Source organism: Macaca nemestrina, chromosome 3 (assembly GCF_043159975.1).
Source record: "Macaca nemestrina isolate mMacNem1 chromosome 3, mMacNem.hap1, whole genome shotgun sequence".
Lineage (NCBI taxonomy): Eukaryota > Metazoa > Chordata > Mammalia > Primates > Cercopithecidae > Macaca > Macaca nemestrina.
This window is the reverse complement of record NC_092127.1, coordinates 130,867,979-130,888,884: the sequence shown is the minus strand read 5'-3', so window position 1 is coordinate 130,888,884 and position 20,906 is coordinate 130,867,979. Positions and strand designations below refer to the sequence as shown.

General features: G+C 36.6%; 1 protein-coding gene across 1 annotated transcript in view; it reads left to right on the top strand.

Moving 5' to 3' along the window:
* The window catches only part of LOC105463606 (transmembrane serine protease 11D), a 62,476-nt gene that overhangs the window by 30,778 nt on the left and 10,792 nt on the right, over positions 1 to 20,906 (top strand). The window contains exons 3-7 of the mRNA XM_011710814.2: positions 4,185 to 4,303; positions 10,146 to 10,213; positions 14,273 to 14,430; positions 17,480 to 17,518; positions 19,211 to 19,388. Of these exons, the coding sequence (XP_011709116.1) occupies positions 4,185 to 4,303; positions 10,146 to 10,213; positions 14,273 to 14,430; positions 17,480 to 17,518; positions 19,211 to 19,388 (562 nt within the window). The remainder of the gene's footprint in view (positions 1 to 4,184; positions 4,304 to 10,145; positions 10,214 to 14,272; positions 14,431 to 17,479; positions 17,519 to 19,210; positions 19,389 to 20,906) is intronic.

Here is a 20,906-nt window from a genome sequence, read left to right as displayed (position 1 = left end):
GAGTTTCGGATTAAATTAATGAATTTTCACTCGTAATGACACGGCATTGTCATGCCTAAAGAGTAAGCCCTTTGGTAAGTCATCTGCAAACTGTGTTCCAATGATCACTTATGGCCCCTAAATGACTTGATCTTCCACTACAAACAACCACCATTCCCCCAGTATCTCCAACTTTTGCCCCTTACCAAGGTGTTTGTTTGCATAAGTAATGCATATGAATGATCAAAGGAAAGCAGAGATTTTTGTTCTGAGACAGATTCCATTAGGTTATGTACATCTTCATAATGTTTATGAGTTGTGTACAGATATGTTTTAGAGACTTTTGTCTCTTTCACACAACTGAAAAGGTCCTCTGGAAGACCCCTGTCGTTATTGTTGTTGTTTTTGTTGTTTTAATGATACATAACATCTTACGTATTTATGGGATACAGGTCATATTTTGTTACATACATAGAATGTGTAATGATCAAGCCCGGGTATTTGAGGTATACAGCACTTTGAGTATTTATCATTTCTATGTGTTGGAACAACTCAAGTCCTCTTTTCTAGCTACTTTGAAATACATAATATATTGTTGTTAACTGTTGTCACTCTGCTCTGCTATTAAACTATAAAACTTACACCATTTATCTAACTATATGTTTATACCTGTTAGCCAACCTCTCTTCAATCCCCCTCACAATGCTCCACCCTTTCCAGTCTCTAGTATCTGTCATTCTACTCTCTACATTGATGAGATCAACTTTTTAAGCTCCCACATATGAGTTAGAACATATTTGTCTTTCTTTTTTATTCTTTTTTTAGTTGTAGAGATGGGGTCTCACTTTGTTGCCCAGGCTGGTCTCAAATTCCTGGCTTCAAGTGATCTTCCCAGCTCTGCCTACCCAAGTGCTAGGATTACAGGCATGAGCCACCATGCCTGGCTAATTTTGTCTTTCTGTGCTTGGCTTATTTCACTTAACACAATGACCTCCAATTCCATCCATGTTGCTGCAAATGACAAGATTTCATTCTTTTTATGGCCAAATAGTATTCTATTGTTTGTGTATATATATATATACGTAAATATATATGTATAATATTTTCTTTATCCATTCATTTCTTGATGGACACATAGGTTGATTCCACATCTTGGCTGTTGTGAACAGTGCTGAGATAAACACCCAAGTACAAATATTTCTTTGACATGGTGATTTCTTTTCCTTTGGATAAATATCCAGTAGTAGGATTGCTGGATCATATGGTAGTTCTGTTTTAGTTTTATGAGAAATCTCAATACCGTTTTCCACAATAGCTGCACTAATTTACATTTCCACAAACAGTGTATAAGAATTCTCTTCTCTCTGCATTCTAACCAGTATCTGTTATTTTTGTATTTTGGTAATAGTAATCTTAACTGAGGTGAGATGGTATCTCATTGTGGTTTTGATTTGTGTTTCTCTGATGATTAGCAATGCTGAGTATTTTTTCATGTACCTGCTGATGATTTGTATGTCTTATTTTGAGAAATGTTCACTCATGTTCTTTGCCCACTCCTTAATGAAATTTTTATTTTTATTTTTTTTTAGTGTTGTGTTGTTTGGGTCCTTGTATATTCTGGATATTAGTCTCTTGTCAGATGAACAGTTGGCAAATATTTTTTTCCCATTCAACAGGTTGTCTTTCCATTCTGTTGGTTGTTTCTTTGCTCTGTAGAAGCTTTTTAGTTTAATTAATTCCCATTTGTCTATTTTTGGTTTTGTTGTCTGTGCTTTTCAGGTCATAGTCATAAATTATTTCCCTAGACTAAAGACATGAAGTGTTTCCTCTTGGTTTTCTTTTAATAGTTCTCATAGTTGTAGGTCTTACATTTTAGTCTTTGATCCATCTTATGTTGATTTGTGTATATAGTGAGAGATAAGGGTCCAGTTTCATACTTCTGCAAATGGATATCCAGTTTTCCTAGTACTATTCATTGAATAGAGTGTGCTTTCCCCATTGTTTGTTCTTAACACTTTTGTTGAAATTCAGTTGTCTGTATGTGAATTTCTTTCTGGGCTTTCTATTCTATTTCATTGTTCTATGTGTCTGTTTTTATACCAATACCATGCTGTTTTGGTTACTATAGCCTTGGAGTATAGTTTGATGCCAGGTAGTGTGATGTCTCCAGATTTGTTCTTTCTGCTCAGGTTTGATTCGACTATTTGGGCTCTTTTTTGTTTCATACAAATTTTGGGATGGCTTTTTCTATTTCTGTGAAAAGTGATGTTGGTATTTTGATAGGGATTGCATTGAATCTATAGATTGTTTTGAAGAGTATAGTCATTTAAATGGTATCAGTTCTTTCAATCCATGAGCAAGAAATGTCTTTCCATTTGTTTGTGTCCTCTTCCATTTCTTTCATCAGTGTTTTGTAGTTTTCCTTGTAGAAGATGGAATTACCTTCTTGATTTGTTTCTCAGCTATTTCATTGTTGGTGTATAGAAATGCTACAGATTTTTATATATTGAGTTATATCCTGCAACTTTATTGAAATTATATATCAGATCTAAGAGTTTTTGGTGGAGTCTTTAGGTTTTTGGGGTATAAAATTATATAATCTGCAAAAAGAACAATTTGAATATGTAACTTCTTTTCCAATTTGAATGCCTTTTTATTTCTTTCTCTCACCTGATTGCTCTGGTTAGGACTTCCAGTACTATGTTGAATAGGAGTGATGAAAGTGGACATACTTGTCTTGTTCCAGTTCTTAGAGGAAAGGCTTTCAGCTTTTCCCTATTTGGTAAAATGTTAGCTGTGGGTTGGTCAGCCTTCATGTTGTTAAGGTATTCCTCTTCTAAGCCTAGTTTGTTGAGAGTTTTTGTTATGACGGGATATTGAATCTATTGAACGTCTATTGAGATGATCATATGTTTTTTGTCTTCATTCTGTTTATGTGATGTATTAAGTTTATTGGTTTGCATACGTTGAACCATTCTTGCATCTCTGGGATAAATCCTAGTTGATTGTGGTATATTATCATTTTGATATGATGTTGGATTCAGTTTGATAGTATTTTGTTGAGGATTTTTGCCTCTGCGTTTATCAGTAATACTGGCCTGTATTTTTTTTTTTTTTTTTTTTTTTTGAGACGGAGTCTTGCTCTGTGACCCAGGCTGGAGCAAAGTGGCTTGATCTTGGCTCACTTTAATCTCCACCTCCCGAGTTCAAGCAATTCTCCTGCCTCGGCCTCCCAAGTAGCTGGGATTACAGATGCCCACCACCACACCTGGTTAATTTTTGTATATTTAGTAGAGACAGGGTTTCACCATGTTGGTCAGGCTGGTCTCCAACTCCTGACCTCGTGATCCACCCACCTTGGCCTTCCAAAGTGCTGGGATTACAGGCATGAGCCACTGCACCTGGCCTGTAGTATTATTTTTTTTTATTGTGTCCTTGCCTGGTTTTCTATCAGAGTAATACTGGCTTCATAGAATGACTTGGGGAGAACTCCCTCCTGTTTGATGTTTTTGAGTAGTTTGAGGAGAATTGGTGTCAGTTCTTCTTTGAAGGTTTGGTAGAATAGCAATAAAGCCATCAGTCCTGGACATTTATTTATTAGGAGACATTTTATTACTGATTCAATCTTATTACTTGTTATTGGTCTGTCAAGCTTTTTATTTTGCAAGGTGCCTTTTGATGAAAATAATTTACATTGGATTACTAGATTAGATATCTTGTCAGATGACTTATCTTCTAGCTTACTCCAGAAAAACTAATGGAGAATCACTAACTCCTCTATAAAGAACATTATTTGAAAATAATTTTTTAAAATTTCACAATTACTTTGGGTTCTTTCCTAATGACACATGAATAATAGTATATTACAAACACTCATTAATATTTCCTGAATAAATACACCACAAACCTCCCTTAAAATATAGCAAGAACAAAAATTATAGTATTTCTGACTATTTTTAATTTCTCAAATAATAATTCCACTCTGATTTTAAAACATCTACACCACTCTGGCTTTGCCAATCTTTTTAAAAATGGAAAAGATAATAATTTTATCATAATTACACTCATATTAAGCATAGAACTTTTTCTTTCAAGGAAAGCAAATTTTTGAAATTCTATAATATGACATCCCATAATCCCGAATAAATTAAAAGTTTAACTACTTAGTAAAGTAAGACTGACCCTCCCTTTTATTTCTTTTCCAGATCAAAAATCTTACTTTTACAGGAGCAGTTTTCAACTCCTAAATGTTGAATATAATAGTCAGTTAAATTCACCAGCTACACAGGAATACAGGACTTTGAGTGGAAGAATTGAATCTCTGGTAAGTTAATGTTTGTCTCTGCTCTTTATTCCATTATAAAATGAATATGATAATAAACCTAATGTTTTGTAATATATTTTCAGTTGCTAGGTGCTCTACATATTTTCCTTCCTTGTATGGTGAAACATGTGTTTCTCTCTGCTTTTATCAAGTTAGTTTACTCATATACTGGTTCTTATTCACATATTTGTCATGAGTAAAAAGTGTTAGAAAGGCCATGATTAAATATGCATTTTATTTGTTTATGAATTCAAATACTGAAAGTTTTTTATTTGTTTAATTAAGCATTGACATTGTCTTTTTAAATTGTTTTCATTTTGCCCCCTTCCCTCTTCCTTGTTCAACTAAAGACACAAGGCAGGAGGTGTTAAAAGACAGGTTTACCATGTCAGTAATAACATAGTTTGGACAACATTACACTTTGGTTCAATGATACACATGGAAGTTTGAACAGAAATATGCAAGGCAAGCTTGAGCTCTGACTTGAAGAGGGCCTCTGGCTGTCTGCCAGGAAACCTCACCAGTGAACCCTTAACATTCATGTATCAACACAAACCAGGGGCTGCCCTTTAGCTTTGACCAGGCTCAGTGTCACTCACTTACCCTTACCTTTTCAAAAATATGTCCTAAGACTATAAAGTAATTCAATGGTTCTACAATTTTAGCATGTAACTGAGTTACCTGGCAGGGTTGCTTTGGTGAGTTCAAGATAAAATTTTATCAGCATTTCTACATTTTCTGAAATATTCCTTAATCCAGGCTTTTAATCCCTTGGTGCTTTTCTGAACCACTGCAATGAGCTTCTAACTGTTCTCACTGTGCGCAGGCTCTTTTCCCTCTAATCTAATTTAAATCTAATTTCTGAACACAAATCTCTCACAGCCTGTTTCCTTCATGTTACCTCCAGCTCAAAACTTCTTGCCTACAAAATAAATTCCAAACTTGTTAGCTAAGCAACTTCTCATGTCTATGCTTTGGCTCATATTTCAGTCATCGTGTGCCCTACTTATTCTTATAGCCAACCTGAAAAGCCATCTTTTATAAGAAATTACCTCTGATCTCCATGGTTGGATATAATTAATCTTCCTTCCACATCACCTCACCACAAAATCATATCTGTGTGGATCTCATGCCACATACCTCTATGTATTTTATGTTAAAAATATTTGTAGACTTGTTTAATCTGCCATGTTAGACTAAGTTCCATGATGACAGCTCCACATCCATTTGATTTTTGTATATCCACAACATTTGGTGGGGTTGATACTTAATAAATGTTGATTGAAGGAAGAGAAGTCTCCCACTTCTGACATAATGAACTTATTTCCCCCAATGTTAACCCTACATCTGGTTCCTGCCCTAGATTCTCTTCCCAAATCATTCTGATTCAACTGTTCATTCCGATCTCATTAAACATTTAAATGATGTATCTAACTCCCCTTGCTTTAGTCTATGCTCACCCTGCAGTCTTCTCATAACTTAGTTTTCAATGATGCTTGCTTCTAGAGAAAAAAAAAATGTGTTAAACAAGCTTATGATTCAGTCCTGCAGCTGTGATGGTTCTCACTGGAGATTAACTCAGTGGTTTTCGAAATATGGTCTCTCTAGCATCACCTAGAAACTTGTTAGAAATGCAAATTCTTGGGCTCGCCAAGACCTACCAAATCAGAAATTCTGACACTGGGGCCTAGAAATCTGTGTTTTAACAAGCCTGCCGGTGCAGCCTGGTCTCTTTGTTCCTCGGAGCCCCGCTCAAAGCTTTCAGCGCTCATCTCCCACCAATGACAGGGTCCTCTATGGAAACCGGCAGGAGGGTTTCCAACTCTAACTACGTTTTAGAGTTTGCTTCCTAGGGCTATCCAGGCACCAAGTATCACAGGTTAGGTTCCCAGGGAAGCAGACTCTAAGACCTGCGTGCAGAGAGTGTCTCTGGAGTGCTCTCAACCAACACCTTCAGGAAGAGAAGGAAGCAGCATTGGGCAGAGGCAGAGTCAAACTACAGTACTGTTGGCACAGAAGACTGAAGGGAGCCAGAGGGAGGGGGTAGAAGTGGGCCCTTAGCAACCATCCTTCACCACTGGGTGTGAGTTGCCCCACCCCCTTTGTGTAACCTCAGTCCCAAGGTGGGTGGTAGTGCAGTAGTGCAGCCCCTACAAGGGCCAAACCAGAGACACACCAGGTGCCAGGAGTGCTGCCAGGGAATAGAGAGGAAAGGATGGGCTTAAGGTAAGATCCACAGAACTTGGCAATGGATTAAAAGACAGAATGAGAAGTGGCAGGTTAGCACTGACACAGAAATGTCTAACTTGGGTAGATAATGGTGCCGTTGGCTGGAAGAGAAAACCGAAATGAAAACAGGTTGCTCAGGGAGACAAAAGTTCACTGTGGACATCTTAGCAGAGTGATTCAATGGGAAAGGAATGGATGCCTAGACTACCTCAGAGGTAGATCTAAGCTGGAGCCAGCAATAAAGATACAAGATGAACAATCCCTAACGAACTGCTCCTCAGCCATGCTCCCCAGCCCCACTGCTTCAGTTTTACCATCCAAGGGAGGCTAGGAGGTGCACCTCCCTCAGTGGAGGACAGCAAAGCACCAGTGGCTCCAGGGAGTTGAGATCTTTTGATACATTTTGTTCTACCATCTATCTGCAAAGCTATCTCTCAGCCATTGCCTGCCTTTACAAACAAGTGCAGTCCGGAATTGGGAGACGGGTGAGATTTATTATGCCTAGAGATCTGGATACCCAGTTGTTTGGGAGTGTATTTTCTGAACCACTTGTTGGTTTAAGTAATGCAGGTTTATTGACGCCACTTCTCTTGAATCCGTGACTCTGGACCCATCACCTAAGTGAATGTGCAGAGGGAACGGAATGGCTGCAGTAGATCTCCATTAAAACCAGTGCATCCTCCCAGACACATACAGTAGCAGGGAAGTAAGTCAATGCCAGGACAGCACCAGCTCCCGCTTCGGTACATTTCCAAAGCTCTCAGTCTGTGTACAAAAGTTTGCTCTGGGGCAGCAGAAATGGCCCTGGGCAGGTAGTCAAAGGTCTGGTTTGATTTCCTCCACTTCCAGGCAAGTCACTACAAGGCTCACAGACTTTTTTCTCACCTGCCACATGGGTCCAGTGAGATCTACTGAGCTGTAAATAATGAAATGAGTGTATGTGCAGTCATCTATAAGTTGTAAAGTGCTACAAAATGGTGAAACTTTGGGATTTAGGTTATTTAAGGCTGAATGCTAAAAATATCAGGCATTGTGGCAAAAGGAATTGAAAAATAAGATTGATCGACTGGGATTTAAAGACAAATGAAGGCATACACGCAAGTGCACATACACACTGACACTGCACAGCTCCCCTTGGAGGCAGATCCTGACAATGCAGACCTGGGGCTCTGCCTCTCCAAGTGCACTCTTTTACTATATAAACCCTCCTTCTCTTCTGGGGCTGTCACCCCACAAGAGCTGGCACTGAACCCCTGCTGCTGCGCTTCCCTGGGGCGTCAGCTTTTGACAGGGGGCTAACTCCCTCTGTAGGAGCCTTAGCATCCCTGGGACCTCCTTCCCCCACCCCCAGCCCCAGCAGTTTGTATCTATTCCTAACTCAGTCACCTGACATTTGTTAAGTTCTAATGAGTGTCAGTAGTAACATTTTCACCCACTCTGTGAAATATGGAATCTTATTCATAGGCCTCTTCTTTTATATTTGTATTTGCATATCAACCAATTAATCAACTTGCTTTCTTTATGTTGCTTATTATCTTAGTCCTTACTAAATTGCCTCTTAATGTTTTCCACATAACAGAAATGTTAAAATGGATCTTTAACATTTTGGTCCAGTCTAACCTGTGCCAGTGCAATGCCAAATCATGAATTAAAATATAATTACAAGAACCACTTATCCAAATTTTAACAATTCCTTCAACTTTACGACAGTATCTTCTACTTCGATTAAAGTCAAGTAAAATTAAAGTTCAATATTTTTATTAAAATATCTCCTTTAACATTCCATATTAATCAACATATTAAAGCTCATGATTCTAAGTAGATTACTGGAAGTTACTTTATCCAATTACAGCAATGGTTAATTTTAGATTATAGAATTTAGAATGACTTTTGCCTTCTTTTTTTTCTTGTTTTTAAACAGAGTCTTGCTCTGTTGTCCAGGCTGGAGTGTACTGGCGCGATCTTGACTCACTGAGACCTCTGCCCTGCAGGTTCAAGTGATTCTCCTGCCTCAGCCTCCTGAGCAGTTGGGATAATAGGTGCCTGCCACCACACCTGGCTAATACTTTTTTTGTATTTTTAGGAGAGACAGGGTTTCACCGTGTTGGCCAGGCTGGTCTCGAACTCCTGACCTCAAGTGATCCACTCACCTCAGCCTCCCAAAGTGCTGGGATTACAGATGTGAGCAACCATGCCTGGTCTGACTTTTTGCTTTCTTCTTAATACTTACTAGTATTTCTTGAATTTTTAAAAAAGAAACATAAAGTACCTTGATAAAACCAACAGTCTCATTGTTCTTAAAATTGCTCAAATGTTCTCTAGAAAAAAAAAAAAAACAAAGTTATCATTTGGTTAAGAATCATGTTGGTCTGACATCAATCATCCTATAGGAGTGAATATTGAAAAAGTAAGATATATTGTGGTGTAATCGACATTGCATAAATTTTACCATTTTGAGAAGAATCGGCTTCAAATCCTGGCTTAATGTAATACCCACCATGCTAGTTAATTTTCTTATCTTCACCTTTTCATATCCACATCCACCTAGGTGCCACCTCACAGGATAAGCCAGCATAATCCATTCTTCTTAATGAAACCACAATACATCTGACCCTGCATCTCAGGAGAACTGTATCAGGCACAGCACTTCCAGTTGACTGTGAATCTGAATGTTAGGCCTCAGGAGAAACATCCTTGCTGGGACCGAGTAGTGATTCAAAGAGATAGTTCATGTTCTGATACAGGCACATAATGTTTAATAATCACATCAGAGTAATTGGGATATCCATCACCTCAAGCATTTATCTTTCTTTGTGTTAGGAACATTCCAACTCCACTCTTGGAATAGGCACCCTGTTGTGCTATTAAATGTGAGATCTTATTCATTTCATCTAACTATATTTTTCTACCCATTAACCATCACCACTTTTCCCCTCTTCACCACTACATTTCCTGTGAGGCTGGAAGATTCTTAAACACAACAGTTAGAGGCCAGCCTGGGTAATATATAAGACTCAATTTCTAAAAAATAAAAAAGATACTACCAACTAATGCTAAAAAAAAAAAAATAGTCCCTGATGCTTAGGTATGAATTAGAAATGACAAAAAAAAAAAAAAAAAAAAAAAAAAAAAAAAAAAAAAAGGCTGCCCTTTGCTTCCTTCTCCCCTTCTCTTCAAGTTTTCCATTGCTACTCATTTTAGTCTGGTTTAATCAGGTTTCATCCATTAAAAGCAATTGTTGGGATCACACATTTTGAGTTGTGTCAGTGGACTTCCCTCATGCTGGCATGACTCCTGCCCCAAGCCCTTAGAACAGTCACCAAGCCATATAACATAACCTCTCATTGAGTAAAACACCTGATGTGTTTAGAATGATTTCTAGCAAAAACCCATCCTGTCCAGCATCATCTCTGTGTAACAGATAAAGGAATAGGTACTGCATCAAAAGGTTACAGAACCTGTCCAAATCAATCCCATGTGTTTTGCAATGGAACTGGGTTGAACTAAAGTGAAAATTCAGTTTTCTACTCCTCATTAACATGTCTCATGTTGCAAGGTTGAGAGGAAGGACAACTGTAATTACAGAGAGTTTCCTCCCTCTTTCTTTCTACAGATTACTAGAACATTCAAAGAATCAAATTTAAGAAACCAGTTCATGAGAGCTCATGTTGTCAAACTGAGGTAAGTAGAACTGTAGAAAAAAATATTTAACTATAGATACAATGTGGCATATTTGACTTTTTGTCACAGAATGAATAGTAAATGACATGTTCAGATAAGTTGTTGCAATATTATGAAAATAGTATTTTAGTCATCTTAAAAAAACAATGCCAAAAAAGTCAAACATATGATCTATTTAGCTACTAATGTAAATAACCATATTACATCTATTCTTATTGGGAAGAGGAAGAAGGGGTGGAGAGAGAGTTGGGGTGAAGGTACAGTAACAAAGTCATCCTATTGTAAAACTCCAGTGGATATCACTCACAGTGCAGCCTATGTCAATAGTCCTTCCTGGAGTTGTACAGTGCTGTGGTTTGGGTGTATCCATCCAAGATCAAGACACTATGACCATCATCAAAAGTGGTTTTTTGGTTTTATCTGCCTGACGTGCTATAATGAAAGGGTATTATGGCCAAATCCAAGGCGTGTTTATCATGAATTAATAATAGGAAGAGTAGCAGCATGCATGCTAGTTATTTGCCATTCCTGCCTTAGTTAAATATGATGTGATAAAACCGGCCTTTCCAACTGAAATAGTCACCCTTACTCACTCTCCTGTAAATGTCTCAAATGACCACATTGCTCTAGCCTTTAAATAATATGCAATAGTTCTTTGGCAGAAGAGGAATTATACCAATTCTTTCTCAAATACTAGCATCACAAGAAAATTAATTCTTACTCTCTGGAGAGTCACCTAGTAAGTATCTGGAGCACACATGTCTGGTCAGGTAAGTTTTGATGAGGAGTTAAAGGGGTAAGAAGAGTCTATGAGAAGGAAATTTTCCAAAACACCTCTCAGTCAATTCAGTGCACATTCACTTAGTACTTTCTTGTGAGTATCTGTATCAGCCACTAATGCTCAAAAGTAAGTAAGCCCTGAAAACCTGTAGGACTACATGAGCCTTCTGCATTTTCTCTTTTCGGTCACTTCCCACTTATCACTCAATCCTCTGCAACATGGCTTCAATACCATCACAAAATATAAACTGCTCTTGCCAATTCAACAATGACATCCAAATTACAAAATCCAAAGAAACCACATCAGTCCTATTCTTGGACCTCTCAACAGTATTTCGTCCTGTTGGCCTGTCACTCCTTGAAATAGGACTATCCCTTGGTTTGTATGGCCTTGTACACCCTGATTTTCCCCTTATCTCCCTAGCTATTCCTTCTTGGTTTCCTTTACGAGGTCTTACTTCTTTGTATATTCCTCATATGTTGCTGAACATCAGGCTGTGCTCTAGGCCTCTCATCTTCTCAGGTCACACTCTCTCTTTTCATTGACCTTCACTGCCACCCATATGCTGAGTGCTCTCAAAGTTATATCTCTAGGCCAGTCCTCTTTTGTCTCTAGACATGAATATATGCAGCCATCTACTTGGTACCATCACGTGGATAATTCTCATGATCTCTTCCAGTTTGACTGCTTCTTTGTTTTTTTCTGGGCTCTTTTTTAGCATTGCTTTACATGGAACTTTATCATGTCTCTCAACCTCTATTTTATCTTTTATCTATGTTAGATTCTGTGTAATTTCTTTATCTCTTTTACATAACGAATTTCTCTTTAACTTTGACTTGTATTCTGTGTAACCCATTTATTGTGTTTCCAATTTTCATGAGTATGATTTTCTATCTGAAAGTTCTATTTGTTTCTTTTGAGAATCTGCCTGGTCTTTTAAAAACATTTCTTATTTTAATTTTTGTGGGTCCCTAGTAGTTGTATGTATTTATGTGGTACATGAGATGTTTTGATATAAGCAAACAATACATAATAATCACATTGTGTAAAATGGGGTATCCATCCCCTCAAGCATTTATCCTTTGTGTTACAAACAATCCAAATATATTATTTTAGTTATTTTTAAATGTATAATTAAATTATTATTGACCATAGTCACTCTGTTGTGTTATCAGATACTAGGTGACCTTTTAAAAATAATGTTTTCTACTTAATCTCATTTTTATGATTCCCTCTTTTATGTCATTTGTCACTTCAAATATAATCACTTGTCTGTTGATTCTATTGTGTGAAGTTTTTGAGGATAATCTTTTTGTTATTTTGATTCCACCTTGGTATGGTTTGGCTGTGCCCCCACTAAAATCTCATCTTGAACTCTGGTTCCCATAATACCCACATGTCGTGGGAGGGACCTTGTGGGAGGTGATTAGATTGTAGGGACTTTTCTCCCCTTTGCTCTGTTCTTCTCTTTCCTGTCACCGTGTAAGAAAGATGGGTTTGCTTCTCCTTCTGCAATGATTGTAAATTTCCTTAGGTCTCCCCAGCCATGGGGACCTGTTTTCTTTATAAATTACCCAGTCTTGGGCAGTTCTTTATAGCTCCGTGGGAAAATATTAATACACTCCTCATGATGTGTTGTTTACCATTGAAATTGTATGCTTAAATTTAATCTCACTTGGGACCCTGTACAACCTAGACTTAACACATCTACCTCCAGAGCAGCTACATCTGTCAGACATTCTAGAGGAATCAGCAGCACATGGATTTTGTTGTTTTTGTTAATTTCTTAGTTTAAAGGTTTTGGGAGTATTCAGGTAGTATTAAGGAAGATTCAGACATGATGCAGCCAGGCCCATGATTACGAATTTTCAGGTGATATTTTTTTTTTCTTAATTTAAAGCTGGATCTTGGAAACAGATAAATTTATTTTTTTATGAGATGATGAGCATATTTTTTTTCATTCTAGTTCATGCCGTTATTGGGGGTTTAGTTCGAGACTCCTGGCCTTATTCTAAAACCTCAAGTTCAACTTCCTATTTTGCACTAGCCCAAGGTCCCATCTCCAGCCTCTATGTAAATGCTAAACACAAGCCTGTGGAATATTCTAGTCTTACCACATACTATTCATATTCTTCTTTATTTTTGGTCTTCCAGGATTTTCCTTACTTTTCTATGAGCCCAGTTTTACACTTGAAATGGAATTTATTATATATTATCTATCGTTTTTATTTGTGTTATACAGAAAGTGTTTTCTAAAATTATTTAGGCTTCCATGTTGCTAGACATGGCAGTGGTAATTATTTGTTCAGTGCCTGTTTCTACATCTAAACTGCCAGACCCATATGGCAACTGTGAATCTTGGTCACAGCTAATTTCTGAAGCTTAGAATAGTGCCTAGCACAAGAAGTCGTTTATCTAACATTTTTTAAAATAAATATTAAATTAGTATCTGGAATGAATATTAAGTTACAGCTGGTCATTGAGGTGAGAGGAGGAAGCCAAGGGAGAATATGAGGACCTCAAAGCCAACTATCTTTAATGTACTTTTTCAGAAAAGAAGATAGCCAATGTTAGGTAGAGAAACTGGTTTATGAGGTAATTTTCATGGAAGAAAATAGAAATTACTGAGGCTTTAGATAATCAGAATATTTAATCAAGTCACCAAGGTTTATTGTGAGGAATATTTATCGTTAATTAAAATGATTGATGAAATCTTAATATATGACAAAAGTTAAAATTTGCTTTTGTAGCCAGATGAATGGTCCAGGTACCAAGAAATTAAGTTGAGTCTCTCACACAAATTTAGAATCTCATCACTTTATGAATTTGTTTAAGGAGATTATTTTTAATAACATTGGCGAAGTCTAAGAATAGCTAATATTTATAGTACACTTACTGTATATTATTGACTCTTCTTTGAAGTTTTGCATATAGTGATTCATCTAATCTTCATAACCCATTTTACATGTGAAGAGACTTAGATATAGAAAGATCAAGAAACTTACATAACTTATCCAAAGTTACACTGTAAAATTCTGGCATTATAACTTCAAAATCAGCTCTCCTATAGTGAGTACAATGTTCTGTGCATTGAAATCAAATTTGTGAGATAGCATCGTGATATAGTATTATGTATACAAACACTGTTATAGAGATCTATCTGAAGTTAAATTCCACAAATGAATTCTTTAAAAGGGTTTAATCAAGAAGAGTATATAAACAGGATGGTGAAAAAGTATCATGTTATTTGTTTTTTAAAATATCTTTATGATTTACAGTCAAGATGGTAGTGGTGTGAGAGCGGATGTTGTCATGAAATTTCGATTCACTAGAAATAACAATGGAGCATCAATGAAAAGCAGAATTGAGTCTGTTTTACAACAAATGCTGAATAACTCTGGAAATTTGGAAATAAACTCTTCAACTGAGATAACATGTAAGTATAATTTTTCATAAACAATTTTATTTCAACATATCCCTCAAGTTTACCAATTCAAATTCACATTTTAATTGAGAGGCTGACTTTTCTTTCTTTGAAACTAAACTATGAAAACAATACATTAAAAAGCTAAATATACCATATAGCTCTCTAACATAAAACATTCTAAGATTTAAAGAATCATTTGGCATTTATATAGTAAATTTTATTTGCTAAAAATTCTCATTAATTATCCCTGCAACATTCCTTATGAGTGATGTTACTGTCAGATGTCATTTGTGGATATGACATAGGAGGGGTACATAGATGCTGAAGGTCAGAGAACTATTTAATTAATGATCCACCTCAGAGGCTCCTTCATTTTTCTTTGTAACATTTATCACAATTGAAATTTCAAAGTTATTTGTGTAATTTTTGTATTGTTTGGCTTTATCCTACACTATAATCATCCTAAAAAAAAAAGAACCAGTCAAACTTCTTCATCCTACTACCCTGCTACCACCTGGTCTCCCTCATATAACACATATTCAATAAATAATTCTTGCATGACTGAAATAAAAGAAATAATATATGCATAGAATTTAGGACATTCCTCCAAGTTAGTCGCGTTCTGCTAGTTTAGTAAGTCATGATTTCTTCACTATGAGCTCAAGATTAAAAGGATTTTGATGATTCCCACACTAGACTGGTAGGTACCAGTTACAGATGTACTAACTGTTAAATATTGAAATGCTTTCCTATTTGTTAGTAAACAATTACTGCATCAGGCCCACAAAGTTGTCTTCCGAGATGCTTCAAATCCACTGCCCTTGCAGCTAAAGAGTTATGCTTAGCAAAGCAAAGAACTCTAAGACACTGCTCTAACTCCATAGCCTGATTGCATCTTTTATGACTGGCCGATGCTCATGCACTGCAGTTTGTTAGGTAGTTGAATATTACCTCTGCTTCCACACATTAAGGAATTCTCATGAATGCACTTCATGAGTGTTTATTTACTTAGCATTATACCAGACAATATGGTGATACAATGGTAACATAATAGCAGTTTCCACCTCCAGAGCCCATAATCTAGTTGAAGGGAAAGATATTCCAACACAAGAGTGTTGACAATCAAGATAGAATATGATCAAAGGCCCAGTGTGAGGCCCAGGCAGTGACCACTGCAGGAAGCTAGGGAAGAAAGAGACCAGTGTGCTTGGGATATCTAGCAAAAGTTTCATGAAGGAGAATGGACTTTGACTTTGAAATATGGGTAGGATTTACATATTCTGAGATGAGAAAAAGAAAATTGCCAGAGAAGGAAAGCGTGAAAAAGGAAAATAGTCTGTACCGAACGTGATGCTTTGACAGAACAATGAAGAAAGGGGCCTGCTGGAATGATTGATTAGTGTTCATCATTCACATCATCATCATCAAAACACTTATTTAATGAGAACTTACTATTTTTAGGCATGGTTTTAATGCCTTATATGAATTTTTTTCTTGATTAATCCTTACAACAACCATATCCCGTAGATAGTTTTATTGTCCCCCTTAGAAGAGATAAATTGCCCAGACTGACACAGTCAGTATATGAGGCAGTCAGGATTCAAACTAAGTCTGTTTTGTTCAAAAAATTAAGAATGGCCAGCTTTTTAAAATGTTCTGTCTCCAAAAGTATGATTTGGCTCCACTGAAGCTTGCAAAACAAATGTGATACCCAAACCTTGTGAAACTTTTAGTGGGAAATAACTTTGGATAAATCGGTTTGAGAGAGCATGGGAACCTGTCTTGAAAAGTTTTAATTTATCTTGCAGGAAATAAAAATGACGGGTTTCTCAATTAAAAATTTCAATCAAGGAAGGATATGATGTAACATAACATTTTTTAGAAAGGATCAGTCTGGTAAGGTAGAGGTGCATAAACTGAAAAGAAGCAAAAGTGGTGGAATTCAGTTAGAAAATTGTTGTAACTGTACTGATGTCAAATGATGAAAGCAGGAACTAAAGTAGTAGCAAAAGGAATGAAGAGGAGAGAATAATTCAAAACATAGAGGACAGAGGTACAGAATCTGGAGATTATAAGACGTGGAAATGATGAGAAAGGAGGAGTTTGAGACAATTTCAGATTTTGGAAGTGGTGTCATTTTACTAAAAGGAAAGAATGAATGGCAAATTTTGGATAAAATTGGGTCACATTGCGTTTGATATGAGTGTTGGACATGCAGAGAAAACAGTCTTGTATGCAGTTCTTAAATTGAAATAGACAGACCTTTACCATCTGATACTGACATATTTTCCTTTCCAGGCTCACCCTCTATTTCCCTAAACACAACACATGCTCTAGCTCTCCTTACTTTATTGCTCCACAAACATCTTACACCTCCAAGCATTTGTGCCCACTATACCTTCCATCTGAAATCTCTTTTGTCCCCTTGTGTGCCTGATCTTCAAAATATAGTGCAGATGCTATTTCCTCTAGCTCAAATGTTATCTCCTCCATATAATTTATATTAGTTATTCTCTTTTTTCTTTTCTCTACTTTGCACTTACATTTATTTGAATGATTGCTTGATTAATTTCTATCTGTAAATTATGTGAAGGCAAGTCCTCTATATTTTGCTCACAGTTAAATCTGCAGCACTTATTATAGAATGGTATCATTAGAGTAATATGCGTATATTTAAGTACATGATAAATTAACTTCCCTTATAGCATTTATCATATTGCATCTCAATGACTTGCTTATGTTTCTGTTTTCCCATATAAATTGAGTACCTTGAAAGAAGAGATAGCTATTAAGTATTTAATGAGAAATTAAAGTACAAACTTTAGTATGCATAACAACAAATTGGGAAAAGGTGGTAAACAAAGAGATTTGTAGGGCCCATGAGTTAGAGATTGTTTCAGCAGGTCTGAAAGGGAGCCTAGGAATCTGCATTTTAGAGGACTCCCCCTACAACAAGTAATTCTGCTTCTTGTTGTCTGAGTACTGTACTTTAAGAAATTATGGTGAAATGATATACAGCCTTTACTGTATTTATCTTATTCCCATTTTTAAATTCTAGCACTTACTGACCAGGCTGCAGCAAATTGGCTTATTAATGGTAAGTTTTTAAATTATTTTGTAATTATAATTTGCCAAATCATAAAGAGTAAAAGTGCAAGTCTTTTGTGTACTTTTGGCCAGGGCAGTGTCTATCAAGTTGATGTCTTTGTTCTTAGTTCGCTCATGTGGTGTTGAAACAAGACAGTGCTGATCCCAAGTGTCCCATGGAATGGACTTTAGGTTTCCCCTTTCCTTTTAGAAAAAGGAAGAAGTTGTAGTGGAGGACTACCCACTCTGTACTCAAAATTGGCCTCATGAAAATTTCCTTGGCAGCTTTGAGAAGCTTTTACTGCCCTGGTTCTAAAGTGGCATTTCTGCAGACTTACAAATTATGTTTGATGACACCATTTATGTAGCTTCTCCTAAACACTAGAGTAGCTTGCTTTGTTGTGAATTCAGGTTAATCACAAAGTATAATAAAAAAGAATTATGAGAAGTCTTCTCAGCTTTGGGTCTATAACCTGAAGGAAAAGTCACTACTTTTCAACATCATCCTATGTATTCTCAGGCTAGGATAGCAGAAATGCAATCCCTAGAAAACAGCAACTTACTTCTCTGACCAAAAAAAATGCAGTTAAAAATGAGTTCAATATACCTGGTAGCTGGCCTATCTTAGGTACCTAAGTGATTTTACAAAGTGATGCTAGTCCCATCAGTGTTTTTCAGCTTCACTACATATTTAATTCATGCTTATTGTTAATGAAACTGTGATAAACAATTTACTAGGGTATTTGTTTGGGTGATGCCACAAAGGAACATATGTATATCTTAATGAAAGCCTGGTCCTCCTTTATCCAGGAAATTTGCTAGGAAAAAAAGCCTTTAGATGTTTGTGCTATTAAACCAGGGCACTACTTAAGAGCCAACCCAGCAATAGTTGTGCAATTTACCATTAATTTCTGAGTAATAGACCACAAAAGAGAAGAAAATCATGGGAATGGGAGTTAAGAGGAATCGGGTGATCAGCCTACCCCAGCCCATTTCAGCTCTGGTCAGTAGAGTGGTCACAGGCTCTTTGAAAACATTTAAATAAACCTTATTTAAATGAAACCCTCTGTCACCCTCAAGAATATTCTGTGGTATAGCAGCTCCTTTTTGAGGGCATGTTTGGTAATACAGCATCAGTCTTAGACTGGATTCTACAAGATGAACTGCAGTCACTAAGGGGTCTTTTGGATGAGACAAGTTTTCCTCCAACTTCAGTGTGTGCATGAACCTCACATCAAAACACAGCTTTAGATTTGTCCCATGATGTGGTTCTGAGAATCAGCACTTCTAATAAGTTTCCAGGGGATGCCCATGCTGCAGGTCCACAAACCACACTGAGCATAGCAAGACCATTGAGAAAAAGGAAATTTCCCAGGAGTCTGTGGCCTGAGCTGGCACATTCAATAATGATCTCTCTTAACCTCAACTCATAGGGAATTCCAGGGAACTCTGAAACTGTCCAAAATTTGAAGCCCATATGCCAACTAAATTCAGAAATGTTCTCCAAAATGCCATCTATAAGCAACAGTAGTCACAAATGAGTTGTAAAAATACATTGATCATGCTTTTTGGAAAGTCCAGCATGTCCTCAGGAAGAATGTATAAGGCATAAAAGTCATAAATTATGGAAAAACTCTTCAGCTTCTTCCAAATGTAAAGGAATCATGATCTTCCCAGCACATTAATGCCCTTTTCTCATCAGAATGTGGGGCCGGTCCAGACCTAATAACATTGTCTGAGCAGAGAATCATTGGAGGCACTGAGGCTGAGGAGGGAAGCTGGCCATGGCAAGTCAGTCTACGAGTAAATAATGCCCACCACTGTGGAGGCAGCCTGATCAGTAACACGTGGATCCTGACAGCAGCTCACTGCTTCAGAAGGTGAGAACACCGCTACCTACCCATCTGGGAACAATCAGAATAGACAGGTCATGAAGACTGCACCCTAGGATTGAATTGAGCCAGAAATAATTCAGTACAAAAAAAATCAATAAGAATTTTCTTCCTATTCATGAGAGGAAAAGCATTTTTCCCCTTTAGCATGCTAATTTAGTGCTATTTCTCTGTTTCAGGTAATAGTATATTAGCACAGTAAAGAACAAAAATTTATATGTCAGAATGTTTTTTAAATCCTAGCTATAAAAGCTTAAGAAATTTACTAAATCTCCACAAGCTTTATTTTTTTTTTCCAAATTAAGGGACAACACTGTTATCTGTGACTTAGTGTTACTGGTAGCATTGAGTACACCAATGTAAACATATGTTAAATGTCAGCAAAATGAATTGTTGTGGAAGATTTGTACATTATATCATGGAAGCTGATGGCTAACCTAGAGACCACCCCATGCCATTAATTTATTCATTCATAAAGATTATCGAGTATCTAGTATGAGCACAGTGTTATATATTGTAGAAGCTACTAGTATAAACAAAGTATTGCCTCTGCCTTCAAAGAGCTTACACTCTAATGTTGGAATTAGAATGCACAAAAATAATGATCAATTACAATGAGTAGCATAAATAAAAAATTTTTTAAAGAGGCAACTTATAAGAATTCTTAATTGAGGTGACTAAACTATTGCCAACACTAGGGTGATATGCTGCCAGTGGAGAGTAGGTTGCATAAACTTACCCTATTGGTAAAAAGAAAAGTTCACATTGCTCATAAAAGAAGGATTTTAGACTTCAGCATAACTAAAATCTGTTTGTTTCAAACCTGCCGTGTTACTGGGGCATTATAGACCACAACAGTTGTTGGGAACTTAAATCAAAAAGTTCACCCAGAAAAATAATGGAGATTTGAACTCGTGTGCCCGTGATCATATCAATTTTCTTCTCAGACTCTTACTCTAAATTGGACTTCCTTATCACACACACACAGTCTTCTATAGCCAGATCAATCCAGTCTTATTTCTCAAAGCATGTACCTTGAGCTTCAGATAAACAGCATTGTTCTCTTGCCCTGGACTCTTCCTACATTTCCCTACCTATGAGTATCTGCTCAATCTGCTTATCCTTGAAATGTCAATGTATTTCCCAAATCTCTATTTGAATTTTATGAAATTTTTGATAATTTCTAAGTAGTCTTTTTCAGATTTATAGGCACTACTTCATGGTACAGTGCCTGTTACAAAAGTATTTGTTAAATTTAGAAGGAATAAAGGTTTAAAAGACGAGGGTCGTTTCTGAACTAAAGTTTTAGGAAATCCCAAATTATTTTGAATTTTTCTTATAGTAATTTTATAACAATATTTTTATATGCAGTGAACACATTTGAAATTTCAAAAGATACTTCCAGAATTACCAGTTTTCTGATATAGATTGGCAAATTTATTACTACATCCCAAATAACCCAAGAGACAAAATTCACAAAAACATTTCAATCTTCATTGCCACTTG